Raw genomic sequence first — 16,270 nt, forward strand, 5'->3', positions numbered from 1 at the left:
GCATTTCTGTTACAGTAAACCATGGGGCCTTTTTTTTTCCTCTTGCAAAATGCTTTTGTGTCTTTGAGTTAGGTTTGCTCAGAAATGGATCCAAACTAATGGCTGGGAGAATTCTGATCGTGCTGACACGTTACCTGCTTAGATTTTATTGTATTAGCTCTCTCAGAGCATCAGAGAACTTTGAGTGAGTCAATAGTAGTAGTAGAAATTATTTTCCTGGCACATTGCAAGCAGAGTGGTTTTAAACAGCTTAGCACAAAGAGCTCTGTGATAAATGTCTGGCCACAGACATGACAGTAAGCAGGCTAATGTAGGACAGTAAGCTCATAGCCAGTGTTAGGTACTGACGATCAAAGAAATGGCCATAAAAATATAACAGCACTGCCTTAATACTGGTTTTCAGCCTGTGAAATAATATGAAAACCTAGTCATCTTCTTGCCTTGTTCTCATAATTTCCCCACATTCTTAGCCCAAGGGTAGAAAACATTTATGTTGCTGTCCTGAATTACTGCAGTGTTGGGATTTGGGCTTTTTTGCTTCATCACAGTCCAAATTCTGGCTTCCCAAGTAATAAGGATGCTCAAAATTCCAGAATCTAGTTGTTGCTGAGGTGTGCTCTGTCTAGAAATGCTCCACAGGCATGCAGGATCATTCACATATACCCTTACGTTTAAGCATACATGAACATTTTCAAAGGACCAATGTCACTTTGTAGGTATCGGAGCAGTTTTCATCCATGCTTTACCAGCTGAAACAGCAGCTTGGTCTCTTGGAGAGAATTTTAGCGTGCAAGGCTCCCCCTAGACACGTTAAGGCTGGAGACTGATGTTTAAATTGTCCGTGCCAACAGATGCATCAGTCTGGGTTACCTCTGGGAGTCTTGCTCTTGCCTTTTTTGCAAACAGTACTTTTCTCTTGTATTTCTCCCTGGACACTAAGGTATATTGTGCATTTTCAGGAAGTGATTGGGAAGGGAGTAATGTGATTCCATTTCAGGCAGATAACACACTGTGCTGAAGTCCTGCCCATTCTTTTCATACACTTTCATAAAGCACAAAGATGCGGTTTAACCTATATACTGGGGAAATAAGAAAGACAACTTTTACTCTCCTGGACCGTAAAAAACCCGATGCATTAAATATTATTGTGGCATTACAGATGGGGACCTGTTGAGTGAGTGGGGCAGTTTCTGTCTCACGGGTTCTGCACACTTGAGCAGATGTGACTGTTGGTCTCATGTTTTGAAGGTTCTCCCGTTAACAGGTAGGCTCCTTTTTTATGACGGGAGAGGATTTAGAAGATCTCAAACTCCTGACTGTGGTGATGTTCCTCACCTGTGTGTTTAGCTTTGTGCATCCAGCAGTGGAAGATTCCGGGTCACGTGTGTGTCTTTGCTTCTCTGCTCATTGCGTGGTTACACAAGTGCAGTGATTGCTCTTGCGTATGAAGAATGGATTCTCCAGAACCAATAACTACCGAATTGCTTCATTGGCAGTTTGTTTTCTTCGCCTCACCTGTGTTGATAAGGCATTGTGTGTTTAAATGTGAACACTCACAGAAAGGCATGTGAAACGGAAGGCCTTTGTAGTGAACGCTGTATGTGTGCTCATATGCTCAACGTGCTATGGCCAGCCACCGAGATGGACTGTAAACTCTTTCTGATCCTCCTTCTGTCTCCCCAGGACCTCACAATTCCAGAGTCAAGTACAGTGAAGAGAGTGATGACTGGAACAGTGGCTGGATTTAAATGGCCGCCAGGCGTCAGTGAGGTGAGAAACTTAACAGCATATGTGGTTTAGGAACTGAGTTTGTGGAACCAAATCTATAGCCTTTTGTCTGGGCTGTGAAATAGTGACCTCTTCGTCCTGTAGGAACAAACTAAGACACTCTCGTTCTGTCTGTCGGTGTGTAAAAAAGCTAGACAATAACCTAAGCAGTTTAGAAGTACCCTGGGAAGTGAGATTTCAGACTTTGTGGAACGATTTGCGCATTCACACTTAACTTGCCACACTCGTTTTTGCGCTGTATGTTTCAAAACTGTTTCTGCGACTGGCTTCCCAGAACCAGAGTAGGTGATGTGGATAGTCTCTCCCTGTCTGGATGTGGTTGTATGAGGTCGTTTAATTGGATTTCCTTCATAAGCAGCTTTTGGAAACCTTTTGGTTTTGTGCATAAATAAGTAATCAATAAAGCAGAGTGACTGTAGGCTCGTGCCCATGATGCTCATCAGGGAGGTAAGATATGACATACTTGGGCCTACAGTCCTTGATGCTGTTAATATTAATTAGCAGGGTTTGCCTAATGTGACAGTGCAAGGTGTAATCTCCAGCCAATTCGCAGAGCTTGGAAGCTGGAAAATAAATATTTTCATTGCCCTGGGAAGAGGAGGAAGCAGAACATGACATCTTTTCCTCCCATATTCATCTTGCTCATGATCTCTGGTATTCCTACAGATGTCCAGAAATGAGGAATTTGACTTGAATGGCTTTGGTTTTGAGAATGAAACACAATGAAACCTGCTTAATTGAACCAGGCTACATGATAGACCAGATACGTTTTGTTTCCGACCTTAAGCTGTTGTTCTCATACAGCTTGGGAGAACAAGAGAATTGTCCTGTGGTTGCTCAGTGTCTCTCTGGGAATGTTTCTGAGCCTGTACTTTCTCTCTTTGTAGCCTGTGAAGGACAGTGATCCACACTTTCATCACTTCCTGCTGAGCCAGACAGAGAAGGTGAGGATTTGGCAGACAGGATCATTTCTGCTGCTCTGTCTAGCTTGGCATCCTGCCCTTTGGGACTAAGCACAAGAAGGATGTGTAACGAGCTCTGGAATTCTGTTCTTTGGGGGCTAGCATCAATTAGATTCTTACGTGCGATCTCGTAGTTCAGTTACTTCCTGACCTTAAGGTTTAGAACGATTTAGCATCGAGTACAGTGGGTAGTTTAAGTAATTAAAGATTATCTAGCACCGGGATTTGACACATCTGTTGTAGTAAATTCTGTAGATTGAGCATTGAGGGGTAGAGAAAGCTGTTTTCCTGTTTAAAAAAACCTGTTATTTGGTTGTCTTTGGTTGTCCTACCAGTTCATTCATCTGGATTAACTTGTAAATTAACTGAATATGGCAGGAGAATTTCCAGGACTAGAAAAGCTCCATCTGAAATACAGCCAATTTATCTCCTGAGAGTAAGAGGCCTCGCAGGATTCAGTTTTCAACAGTGAACATCGGGAGGAAAAGGAAGGATCAAATTAAATGAAAAAGGATTTATGCCTAGCTGATGATCTAGGCAGAGCCGGAAGGATTAGGAGCAGCTAACAGTTTAATCTAGACAAGCTCACAATAAGCAGCATGGGAAGAACAGCCTTCACTTTAACGTTTGTTGGAAGCCACGTGTCTTCTCATGTCATCAAGGTTTTGCTCCTGCAGCTGCATTGGTGTAGTGAGCAAAGATACAAGGGTGGCAGGCTTGAAACAGCTGCTTTCTTGGGGCCAGATGTGAGAGTAGGGATACCCTGAATCCTTCCCTCTTGTATGAGCTACAGGAAGGAGCTCACACTAGCTGTATCAGAAGATGGGCTGAATCGTTGGGGCAGGATGGGAAGGGAAGGCTTTTGTTTTTACTTTCACCCGTTGAGGGAAGCCCGAGAGCTTTCCTGCTTTGCAGATGGCGGTGGGTGGGTGAGCTGTTTGTTTCTGTGTAACGACGATATGGTCTGTTTGCTCAGTGGAGCAAATCAGCACTGTTTTCCCTTGAATGCTCTGTCTTGTCCATACAGCCAGCTGTCTGCTATCAAGCTATCACAAAGAAGCTGAAAGTTTGCGAAGAGGTAAGGCAGCTCTTGGTTTTGATGGATCTTCCGTATTGTCATGAGGACTTGCAGTTCCTCCAGAGCTGTGCACTCTATTTTTTTTTTCCCTCTTCCCCCTCCCTCCCTGCCCCCCAGGAAACAGGATCCACCTCCATCCAGGCAGCAGACAGCACAGCCGTCAATGGCAGTATCACGCCTACAGACAAAAAGTAAGATCTCCAACGCACTTCAGCCATTTCCCTTCCTTTTTCTTCTCCCCAGCCCATACATGCAGCCATTATCCAGCTTGTCACTGAGAATAAATAAACCTAACATTTCCCTCTAACTACAAATCTCCTCTGTCCTTGTGTGAGACTGATCTAGGGGGCGGGGAGGGAGGTAGGCAGATCAAACCAAATGGGCTGTACAGTAGGAAAATGCAGAATAAGGTCTCGCCTGGATATGTTTGCAATTCAAGGTTTTTCTGCAGTTGACGTTTTCCTGTCGGACACACCGCAGAACATTCCGAAATGCTGCTGCTCAGTGCTGTGTGAGGCGGAAAGATAAAAGGGTATCTTTCTCCAGTAGTGCCTGGCAGTTGACTGGCGTTATTTAATCGCTCTCTTGTGCATGTAGAAGACAAGAGGAAGAGGGAGGCGTGTTCTCACAGCACAAGAGCTTTGCTGTGTAACACGTGAGCTTTCTGGTTTCTTCTAACGTCCCATTTCTCCTTTCTAGAGTGAGAGAAGCCTAACTTGAGCTTCCTGTTTCACTCTGTAACTTCCGCTCTGTTCAAATTGAGTTCAGGCCACAGCCTGCTCTTTGCCGTTGGGGTCGTTCTCGCGGAATGTCAGTTCTCAACTGTACTCCAGGGGTACCAAAATTACAATGAAGCTGTTCAGGTAAAACAGTCTCTCAGGAAAGTGTGGCTCAGAGGCGGATTGGGAGAGGAAAAATATCTCTGTTTTAGAGGCTTGAAAATAGGTGGATTGTGTTTGGGCTGTTTCAGGAGCCTATAGTGACTTGGTCGTACTAGTTTGCTCTAACAAAAGGCAGTGTGGGTAGCTGAGGGAGTGCAGATGGCTTGTGAAAGGATCTCCTACAAGAAGTACAGGTTTGGGATGAAGCCAGCTGCATGATGGCTCAAAGGATCCTTGTAGCAAGGACTGCAGAGGAATTCCTGTTGCAGGAACTCGTTAGTGCATTTCCTTTTTCTTGAAGGGGGAGCAAAACTCTTGCCAGATTTCATAGGGGCAAATGAGGGCAGGCAGCTGCTACCTGGGGCTGTGGTGTTTTTGCTGGTGGTGACCTGTAGTGGCTTGTTACATCTTTTCCTTCTGTATCTGTCCAAAATCGCAGCTGTAGAGCAGGGATGAGGTCTTTGTTCTGTGTGTGATGCTTAGCCCAGTAGCCCTTGCTGGGGTTTATTAAAATAAGGATTGTAATGTATCACTAAACAGTATAAGCAAATCATTGTGTGCGTGACTTGGTTTAAAAAAGAAGATTAATAGAAAAGTACTTTCTGATCTCTAAATATTCCCTTTATCTTCAATAAGGCAGTGGCTGGCAACAGAAAGCACAAGAGCAGCAATTTTAATAAAACAAAACGAACAAACCAACCTCTCAAAACAAACAGATAAACAAAACCAGACTGCCCAAACCTTTAATATTTTGGTAGTGTTGTGAAGCAGACTGAAGGCTCTTGATCAGGGATTGCAGGGATTGGACAAGGGGGAACAGTTTTAAGCTGAAAGAGGGGAAATGGAGATGAGATTTTGGGGAGAAGTGTCTTGCTGTGAGGGTGGGGAAACCCTGGCCCAGGTTGGGCAGAGCAGTGGTGGCTGCCCCATCCCTGGAGGGGTTCCAGGCCAGGTTGGATGGGGCTTGGAGCCCCTGATCCAGTGGAAGGTATCCCTGCCCATGGCAGGGTGTGGGGCTGGATGGGCTTTGAGGACCCTTCCAACTCAAACCATTCCATGATTCTATGAAATTGTTAGCGATGCTTAATAAGCTAAATAAATTCTGGCTTGCTTTAAAAGCTCAGTCTCTCTACCCATTTGGAATGGGTGGATTAAAAATCCTCTTATTCTAGCTGTGGCCACAATGAAAGGTGTTTGGTTTTGTGCTTTTGGGATTTTTCTACTGGTGGTGCTCCAAGGTTTGCTCTTCATAATTTCCGAGACCATGAGAAGCTGACACCAGTTGCTTTCTGTTCCATTAACGTTTTTCTTTTCCACTCAGGATAGGATTTCTGGGACTTGGTCTGATGGGGAGTGGCATTGTCTCCAACTTACTGAAGATGGGTCACACTGTAACTGTCTGGAACCGGACTGCCGAGAAGGTAGGCATGTGCTTAAGGTGCAGGTGATGCTTAACCTTGTCTAAACACATGGTTACCATCTCTAGCTCAGGGAGGCCTGCAGTCACCAGTTGGGGGGGTCTGGGAGAGGATGCCAAAAAAACACGAGTATATGCCTGCTGCCTTATTCTTTTATTTCCTAGGTGTGTGTTGGTGGCCAATTTTTACTAGATACTACAGCTTGTAGTCTTAGTATGGTCACTCTTACTTGAATAGCCCCCTCTATGCTGGCGTTTTGTATAAGATTAGAGAGTAGCCAGAAAAATTACAGCTGTTTTTGAGTTGAGGAATGCAACGTAAAGTGCTTCAGGAAATGCTGCTGATGGAAGTGGTGGAATCATTGTGTGAAGGAGCTTGGCAAAAAGACCAGCTGCTGGGGAGGTTATCCTAGCAGTGGTGCGGTAAGATGCGCTGCTTGACCACAGCTTCGTTTACGCGTCCGTCATGCTGTTCATATTGCAGTTAACAAAGGCTCTATTGAAAACCTGCTGTGTCATAAGACCAGGATGAGAAGGATTTTATAGGTGTATTCAAGGTGAAAGTGGAGCTTATAGTACACTCCTATTCTAGCCAGCATTATTCTCTGTAGTGAAGGAGGAAAAGTAGGTAACGGGGGGAGATGTGTACTCGTGATATTGTAGAATATCAAAGGCAAGAAGTGTTAGTTTGTTAAAAGGGATTACATGATTTTTTTAAACTGCAAAACATGGATGGTAAGAGGCAACAGGATAAGAAGGAGCTAAGATTTTGAAGCAGAGGCCCACTAAAACACGTCAGTCTGGGCTGTGCTTATTCTTGTTCACTGTCCAGTAGCACTTTTGCTTTGTCTGTTAACGAGTCTTTTTTCCCTCATCTCTCCTCCAAACCTCACAACATTCAATCTTTTGTCATTTAATATAAGCATTCTCTTTTCCTGTGTCTTTCTTTTGAAGTTCTTCACTTGGGCTTTCAGAAAAGAGCCCCTTGTTGGGGATAAACCTACAGCAGACAAACCCAGTTGGTGTGTGGTTGCTGTGCCTGACTCACTTTGATTTGGGTCCAGCAGCAGAGTTTGTTTCAGCAAGATGCTAGAAAACCCATTTGCTCTGTACTTATTTTTTCTTATGTTTGGATTTGTGACTTTTGCAGTGTGATTTGTTCATCCAGGAGGGGGCACGGCTGGGAAGAACCCCTGCTGAAGTTGTCTCCACCTGTGACATCACCTTTGCCTGTGTATCAGATCCAAAAGCAGCAAAGGATGTAAGGATTAGCTCTTATTTTCCTCCACTAGCCAGCGTACGAGATACAGTCACTGGAAGCCAGTTCTTGTTCCTAGTAAACACGGTAGCCTGAGTAATTGTAGATGTTGGCTGGTGCAGCTGTGTGAAAATAAATGTCCCAAGAAACATCATCCTTTTTAAATAATAATCCCCAGGGGTGGGTTTTGGTGTCCCTCTAGGTGTCTGCCATGGCAGTACCGGGCTCGTTTGAACTGCTCTCCGGCAGGATTTGAGTTTCTTTGCAGACACCCTATTGCTTTACCGCTCTTCTGTTCCCCACAGCTGGTGCTTGGTCCGAGTGGAGTGTTGCAGGGCATTCGCCCAGGGAAGTGTTACGTGGATATGTCCACTGTGGATGCAGATACAGTCACGGAGCTGGCCCAGGTAATCACATTGAACTGAACGTCTGACCTCTGTACTACAGCAACAGTACTGCAGTTCTTGTTGCTTCAGGTGTAAAGCCGTTGATAATGTAAATGTGTGTCAGGATTTGGGGGCTTCTTTTGGGTGATGGTCAAGTCCCAGGCAAATAAGACAAAATAAACCATCAAATCTTGACCAGCAAACGAAGTTGGATGAGATCTTCTCTGGTGATAACCACAAAGCCTGTAGATTTGGCAGGGGTGTTAACTGGCACTGGTGCAAACTTCAAATGTCAATCCCTTAAGAATATTATATAGACAGCTTGGAATTCTGTAGCAAACCGGAGGAGAAAGCACTGTCTGGATTAATAACTGTCCTTCAGTTGATAAAGTGCACAATCTGCTTATTGTAAATGTTCTAGCTGGGGAAAAAAGAAGGCCTTCATGTTTAATTCTGTAGAAATAATTTTGCAGAGAGGATTTCTGTAGAAGCATTCGCATTATTTCCCATATGGTATCTTTGATTTCCTCTGTGGTGCCTGGGTTGTTATGCTGTGCCCTCAAGGCAGTGTGTGGCCTTGCATGAGGAGGAGAGGAGCTTGTTCTGGTGAAGTTATAAGCAGACATTGGTGATGTGTAATATGAACTTGGAGAATGAAGAGCCTTATGTGTTAGTAAACCTCTGGCTGAAGAGAACTGTGGAAGGCCTTTCCTCTTAGGCAAAAACATCCTAACAGTCATTCTTCTAAGATTCCTACACCACATGTACAACTTCAGCGCTGGTTCCTTGGCTGTTACAGGGTGGCACAGCAAACGCCTGACAGTTCAGCTGTTTAAAACATGCACACTGGTAATCATAGAATAGTTTGGGTTGGAAGGGACCTTAAAGATCATCCAGTTCCAACTCCCCTGCCATGGGCAGGGACACTTCTCACTGGATCAGGCTGCCCAAGGCCTCATCCAACCTGGCCGTCAATGCCTCCAGGGTTGGGCAGCCACTGCTTCCCTGGGCAACCTGTTGCAGTGTCTTATCACTCATGGTGAAGAAGTTCTTCCTGATGTCTAGTCTAAATCTACCCCTCTCCAGTTTACACCCGTTCCCCCTATACTGTCACCACACGCCTTTATGAAGAGTCCCTTTCCAGCTTTCTTGTAGCCCTTCAGGTACTGGAAGGTCGCTATAAGATCTCCTCAGAGCCTTCTTTTCTCCAGGCTGAACAACCCCAACTCTCTCAGCCTGTCCTCTATGGAAGGTGTTCTAGCCCTCGGATCCTCCTCTGGATCTGTACTCCAGATGAGGTCTCACAAGAGAGGGGCCAGAATCAGCTCCCTCACCCTGCTGGCCACGCTTCTTTTGATGCAGGACACGGTTGGCCGCCTGGGCTGCAAGAAATGCCAAAAACCGTTGCTGGAGTATGAGCGCAACTTTTGGTCTTGAGTAGCCTTTGCAGGATGGTTACTGCAATGTTCCTGCTTTCCTCTTCTCTTTGTCTGTCTGAACTATTTGTCTTGCTTTAAAATCCTGTCCTCAGAAGCAGGAATGCCCTTAGCAAAGTGCTGGCTGCGCTGCCTGCTCAGCCTCAGTGTGTGCTGTTCATGTACAGCTAACCACTCATACTCTCTTGTCCAGGTGATCGTGTCCCGAGGTGGTCGCTTTTTGGAAGCACCGGTCTCAGGAAATCAGCAGCTCTCTAACGATGGGATGCTTGTGATCCTGGCAGCTGGTGACAGGGGTTTATATGAGGACTGCAGTAGCTGTTTCCAGGCGATGGGCAAGACCTCTTTTTTTCTAGGTAACTGGAACATGAAGGGCCTGATTGCAGATTCTTAGTCAGTGCAAGGGCTGGGGATTCCAGCAAGGAGGCTGAGAGACGTGCGTGTCATCTGTTTCTTGTCTCCTTGGGCAGTATGGGAAATTCTTATGAAACTTGACCAGTTTCAGAGGCTCCAGCCAGAGTTTTCTTTTTAAAATACTGGCTCATTTTGGAGGATCTGGTTGCTTTTCATTTTAAGTCATAACTTCAGTATGGTTTCTCCATTCTGTTGAGTGTAACAAACAGATAAGTTTTCTGAAGGCTTTCAGGGGAAGGGAGAGCTACCATGGGCTCGGTGTGCTGAGTTTAGTAGCACTAATACTGTGTGGGGCCGGGGAGCGAGGCTGTTGTGTCTCTTGTGGAGAACTGCTGAACGGTGTGTCTCACTCCTAGGTGAAGTAGGCAATGCTGCCAAGATGATGCTGATTGTGAACATGGTCCAAGGCAGCTTCATGGCAACGATAGCAGAAGGACTGACTTTGGCTCAAGTGACTGGCCAGTCCCAACAGACCCTTCTGGATATCCTCAATCAGGGACAACTTGCCAGCATCTTCCTGGACCAGAAGTGCCAAAGTAACGTTCTCTTACATTGTTTTATTATAGAATATTTGCCATAACCTAGCAGCATTTCAGATAATGCCAGAAGGGAGAAAATAACTGTCCCATCTTCACCAGCCTTCAGGGATTCTGAGTATTTTAAGCATTCTGGAGATGAAGAGCTTAGTTCCATTCCTTCCCCTTTATAGCCGAGACTTCTGAGAATACACCCCACACACTGCATTATCTACGCCCTGCTTGAGACTTGAGTTCACAGTGAGGATTGCATTGGGGCAGGGTGATAAGTGAAATGGAGGACAGGCTGCTTAGAAATCTGAGCTTGCTTTGTCAGTGGGCAATAGTGACAGTAGTCACTAGTAGGCAATAGTGTGGCTGGATGAAGGTGAAGAGCAGAGAAGCAGAAGAACTAAGAGCAGTGTTCCTGGTGTTGAGCATGAGAAAGGGAAGATTGAATTGCATGCCCTTGCATGTGGGCTTGATTTGCTTTTGTAACAGTTGTTTTTTGCGTGCATTCCTCTTGACAGATATCTTGCAAGGAAACTTTAAACCTGATTTCTACCTGAAATACATTCAGAAAGATCTTAGATTAGCTATTGCACTGGGTGATTCTGTCAACCACCCAACTCCCATGGCAGCTGCGGCCAATGAGGTAAGAGTTGTTCCAGTGTTCAGAAATGTTACTCAGCATTGCTTCAGTAGAGCCATTTGTCAGCAAGAGATGAAAAGTCTAAGAACTAAGTCTCTAAGACAGGGGAACAGCGATTGAAATATATTTGACTAGGGTGGAATTGGATTTATTTTGATTGTAGAAGTGCTTAGTGGTAAACACAGATGGCTTCAACAAGATCTGGTGTGCTCTGATCTGCTCTGTCTCATTACTTGCAGTTCCCTGGTCTGCTATGGTCAGCGAATTAATTTTTCTGCTAGAGAAAGGCTTCACACAGGAGCAGACGCTGATCCTTTTCTAATTTCTCTTCTCTAGGTCTATAAACGAGCAAAAGCATTGGACCAATCAGACAACGACATGTCTGCAGTGTACAGGGCCTACATCCACTAGGCTGCACCGTTCTTACTGTTAATACTATGATTATTGATTAATATTATTATGATACTGGGTTTTAACTCTGGACCAGTCCATCTCTGTCTCTCCATTTCCTTTTATACACAGACTTTGAGATCTGCCACGGAGGCAGCTGCTGCGGTGAGCCTTCCCCTGGTGGCAGAAAGGGGGGTGGAGGGGGCTCGGATTGTTGCAGTCTAATTAGAAAAATCCATGCCACGCACTGACGGTCATGGAACAGAACAGTGGCGGCTTGTTCAGAAGCTCTGAGGCAACTCTGCCAGAAATCTGCTGCTTGGCTGCTTTTATTTTCCTATTTGTATGCTTGTCCAAGATGCTGTTTCTAACGATCCGTTTTCTCCTTTTGCTGTGAAATAATGCGTGTGTTGGGCTCTGTACATCAAGGGCACAGGTGACATCCATCCCATCTTCCCACAAATATCACTAAAGTCCGTGTTCCCAAGTGAGGTGAGGAGCATTCATGTTAACCGGCCACTGTAAAGAGAACAAAGCACCTCCCATGGAGGAGAAAGGCACTTCCAGAAGGTAATGGGGTCACACACATCATTGTCTTGATTCTGGTTTTTTAAACTTCCACCTCCCCAGGACCTTGGTGGAGGAATTCCTCGTACTGTTAAGAACAGATTGCATCCATGTCTTCCCCTGTACAGACTATAGCTTAGAGAACACGAACCTCACTGAGAATGAGAGGATGTCAGTGTAGATGAGCCTTCTAAAAGGCTGATGACAGCTGCCCACTCCACAAACAGCGCTGGAGACCAACTCGTTTGCATAGGCACCTGCAAGAGAAATACAGAGCCTAGAAGTGTGCCAGAGAGTTTTATTTGGAGAAGGAACAAACCTCAGGGTTGCTCCTGGCATTGGCTTATGTTACTTCCCATCTTGCTTCTTTTGGGTTTTGGCTCTTGATTACAAAGGTGTCTTGGATTGTAGCAGTGTCACAAGCAGAGTGATGAGTCTGAAGGGGTTGAGAAGAATGATCCATAGAGCCAAGAGACTGAGAACCCTGAGCTCGTTTCCACGCTTGCTCTCTGGCCTTTGCATGGTTATTGTGTCTTTTAGCCTGTTTGCCCATCTTTAAAGGTGGGTGATGATTACCTACCTCACAGGGATATTTTGTGTACCGATGAGTGATCTTTATACGTGTCAGGTTTTCCGTATGTGTTCTTAGCATTACTACTCTGGTTACAACATTAGTGCAGCGTGAGGCTTTTCCCTGTGCCTGTGGCTCTGCTTGTGGCCAGATACCACCTTCTAGAAGGACGAGCAAATAAAACGAGAGGCCGACACCACTGCTGAGCTTCAGTCTGGAGGTGTGGGGCTAGAACTGCCAAGGCCGGAGAGCAGAGGTGTTCTCAGTGTCCATAGTGGAGCAACCTAGAGTCCAAAGGATGCCTGTCTCTCTGAAAACATGCAGAGCATGGCTTAGAGTGTGTTTGATGTTGTTCTATTAGCCTTTTAGGAGAGTTCTTGCAATTTAGATTTGTGAGTTACTAAAATGTCAGTAAGGAACTTTGTGCCACTGAGAAGGGATTTTGGCCAATAATCTCCTCCCTTGGATTGGGATTCTGAAAGAAAAGAAAGCAAATTCAAATTAGATCATGTTCCTTTACACCAGTGAGGTCTGCCCCTCCCACCATCTTATTTTGCTAGGAACTTAGTGGCTGTGTAGGGAAATTTCCCTGTGGGTTCAGATTTCTTACCAATCCTGCTTTGTGCAGCATGTGGTTTGGGGCACCTTCTTGAGAAACAGAGGAAGCATCAGATGCTCGTTTGGCATCCTGACATCTTAACACCTCATGCTATAAGTGTTACTTTGTGGGATAGTTTGCCTCCTGTGGTCACTATTTGTGGGCTGATCTTGTCATGCATTCTGTCCTGTGGTGAACATCTTGTTATAGACGACCTCTTAGGCATCTCCTTGCCCTTCTGTCAGTGGTGGAGGGGAGCAGCGCTAGCTCTACATCCATCTTTAGCAACACAACTGTCATCCTGCATAGACATAGTCATACTAAAAGCACACATAACGGTCCCGCATAACCAGCCATTAGCCCGCTTTTCACACACTCACGCTTCCCCACCCAAAAGAACTTGGGTGTTGGCATCCCAACTCCTTGGTTAAACACGCCGCGGTTCAGAAATCACTCGCACGAAGTGTGTATTGAGGGAACAGTGTTTTGGGGTGCAGGAGGTAAGACCATAGGTTTTTAGTGTAAGAAATCCTTTGAGACGAAGCGGGAGGTGCTGTCCCATGTCCAGCTGAGAGCAGAACCAATGCAGCAACATCCCTGACCTATCCCTGCTGAGCTCTCTTGGGCCAGCAGGATGGTGAATGTGTCTGAGCAAAGGTGGTGAAGGATCTCCTTCTCTTTTACTTTGTGGTGCCGCTGGATAGAGCGAGAATACAAATGGAGCTCTTGAGTCCTGGGATGTGTGTTTCACAGCAAATTCCAAGAACCATAGTTGTGATGAGGAGACCTTAGGGAACTCGTTCCTGCAGGCTTTGTTTTCCAGAAATACTGTAGTTGTCGAAATGGAGATGGTTCTTTCTTTGGGAGTGGGAGGTGCAGACGAGTTAAACACTGTAATTTCTCCTGGGAAAGTCTGCCTGCAGCGTTTGGGCGCGGGAGGTGGGTGTAGAGTGCTGGGGAGCACGGCGCTGCCCAGCCAGCTGGACGGTCCTGGGTGCGCCAGGGAGGAGCAGGAGCCCGAGAGCTCTGAAACGGAATCCAAGCAAGGAGGAGAGATGGGAATAGCGGAAAGCGGACTGCTTTGGATGCCGTTTGAGATGGATTCATGTCTGTCTCACTCGGATTCTTATATTTGTCTGTAGCCTCTGAACATGAATCTCAATCTGTTCCTAGGCCTGAGAGCTGGGGGACGGCAAGGGGAGGGGGGGTGCTGTGGATTGAGAGATGCTCCAATCAAACTGGCTAGTCAGTGTTGTCTTAATATTGTTGACAATTCTGTAAAGTTCCTTTTTATGCAGATTTCTGTTTTAGCAAATTGCTTTTTTTGACTTCCCTCCTTTTTAAAGAGAAAATGTGACACTTGTGAAAAGCTTGTAACAAAAGCAGTTTCTTTTTTCCTTGATGATAGATCCTATAGTTAATTAAGGTTGTGAATTTTTTTCTCTTGCCTTGTTTTTAATTAACGTTTGTCATTCAGAATAGGATGTGTGAAAATGTTTAAATGGCAAAACAAAACGATTTTTTTTTTGTGCAATTAACAAAGCTACTGGCAAAAAGAATAAAACCTTTCTTGGTAACACAATGTTCTGGTGGCAGTTTCTGAAGCCTTTCAAACTGCTATGGTGGCATTAAGGGCATAATTGCATTCCTCAAACATTCAAAGACAGAAGTTGCTGAAAACCAGCATTTTTGGTGCTTGGAGAAGCCTGATGGTGTCAGTGAGACGCTACAGATGGTGGATGGGGTGACGTCCAGTGATCCTTTCCCTGCACTCCATGGTGGTAAGGCTGCATCTCGAATCCTGAGTTCAGTTTTGGGCCCCTTACTCCAAGAAAGGCCTTGAGGGGCTGGAGCCTGTCCGGCGAAGGGAATGGAGCTGGGTTTAGAGCACAAGGGTTATGAGGAGCAGCTGAGGGACCTGGGAGTGTTTAGTCTGGAGAAAAGGAGGTTGACAGGAGACCTCATGGCTCTCTGCAGCGACCTAAAAGGAGGTAGGGGGGGTGGAGGGGGGATTGGTCTCTTCTCACTGGTAGCCAGTGACAGCACAAGGGGAAATGGCCTTGAGATGTGCAGGGGAAGATTTAGGTTGGATATTAGGAGGAATTGCTTTATTGAAAGGGTTGTCAAGTGTTGGAGCTGCCTGGCCAGGGAGGTTTGAATCACTATTCCTAGAGGGGTTTATAAGACTGGTAGATGTCATACTTGGGGACGTGGTCTAGTGGTGGACTTAGGGCTGGATTGATGGTTGGACGTGATGACCTTAAAGGTCTTTTCCAACCAAAACCATTCTGTGTGTGATCCATGCAGGTGGATGTGTGCATCTGGGCTGCCAGGAGGATGAAGGCTTAGCTTTAGAGCAAAGGATGCTGAGGCAGAGGTCCAGGAGTGCTTTGGTGCTGGTGGCTTCTTGTGTTCTCTGAGCCGTGGGAGCCTGGTAGCCCAGTGGCTGTGTCTACAGGCTCCTTCTGCAGTGGTGGCGGGGGGGGGTGGGGGTGGGGGGTGGTGTCCAGGAGCAGATCTCTGAGCTGGAGTGTCTGAAAGCTCTGGAAAGTTGGGTTTTGCTGCTTCAGGCACCACTGGCTGCAGAGAGGGAGGATGGGGCTGTTGGTGGGCATCAGGGGAGTCGAGAGGCAGGTGCACCATGGCTTTAACGTGATTGTCAACAGTGATGCAGAGCTCGTGCAGAAGGGCAGCTCCTCTGCTCCGTGAGGAGCCTGCGCTGTGTGTGGAGCAGGAGCCACTGCTGCTCAATGTGCCCATAGGTGAACCCACCTGCTCCCCTGTGCAGCTCCAGGGGCAGGATGAATTGATTGGAAAAGACCTTTGAGATCTTCAAGTCCAACTGTACCTGTACTACTGAACCAGAGCCCTGAGCACCTCATCTGTTAAACCCCTCCAGTGATGGGGACTCCACAACTGCCCTGAGCAGCCTCTGCCAGGGCCTGAAAACCCTTTTGGTGAAGGAATATTTCCTGATACCGATCTAAACCTCCCCAGGCACAACTGGAGGCTATTCCCTTTTGTCCCATCCCTTGCCACTTGGGAGCAGAGCCCAGCACCCACCTCACTCCAATCTCCATTCTGGGAGCAGCAGAGAGCGATTAGGTCTCCCCTCAGCCTCCTCTTCTCCAGGCTAAACAGCCCCAGGGCCCTCAGCCGCTCCCACAACCCCTGTTCTCCAGACCCTTCTCCAGCTCCGTTCCCTTCTCCAGATGCGCTCCAGCCCCTCAAGGTCTTTCTTGGAGTGAGGGGCCCAAAACTGACCCAGGATTTGAGGTGCAGCCTCCCCAGCGCCGAGTGCAGGGGACGATCCCTGCCCTGCTCCTGCTGGCCACCCCATGGCTGATCCCAGCCAGG

At 46.5% G+C, this 16,270-nt stretch overlaps 1 protein-coding gene across 4 annotated transcripts in view; it reads left to right on the forward strand.

The window, feature by feature from the left end:
• Positions 1–14,495, forward strand: part of GLYR1 (glyoxylate reductase 1 homolog) — a 28,686-nt gene extending 14,191 nt beyond the window's left edge. For 3 of the 4 annotated variants that reach the window (XM_054080275.1, XM_054080278.1, XM_054080277.1), the window contains 11 exons: positions 1,684–1,770; positions 2,676–2,732; positions 3,778–3,828; positions 3,946–4,019; positions 6,031–6,130; positions 7,277–7,387; positions 7,690–7,791; positions 9,400–9,562; positions 9,977–10,156; positions 10,666–10,790; positions 11,124–14,495. In XM_054080275.1, the coding sequence (XP_053936250.1) occupies positions 1,684–1,770; positions 2,676–2,732; positions 3,778–3,828; positions 3,946–4,019; positions 6,031–6,130; positions 7,277–7,387; positions 7,690–7,791; positions 9,400–9,562; positions 9,977–10,156; positions 10,666–10,790; positions 11,124–11,198 (1,125 nt within the window). In that variant the 3' untranslated portion in view covers positions 11,199–14,495. The remainder of the gene's footprint in view (positions 1–1,683; positions 1,771–2,675; positions 2,733–3,777; positions 3,829–3,945; positions 4,020–6,030; positions 6,131–7,276; positions 7,388–7,689; positions 7,792–9,399; positions 9,563–9,976; positions 10,157–10,665; positions 10,791–11,123) is intronic. The other variant, XM_054080276.1, reaches the window with a different exon arrangement.
• Positions 14,496–16,270: the final 1,775 nt, after the last annotated feature.

Source organism: Cuculus canorus, chromosome 15 (assembly GCF_017976375.1).
Source record: "Cuculus canorus isolate bCucCan1 chromosome 15, bCucCan1.pri, whole genome shotgun sequence".
NCBI classification, from domain to species: Eukaryota; Metazoa; Chordata; class Aves; order Cuculiformes; family Cuculidae; genus Cuculus; species Cuculus canorus.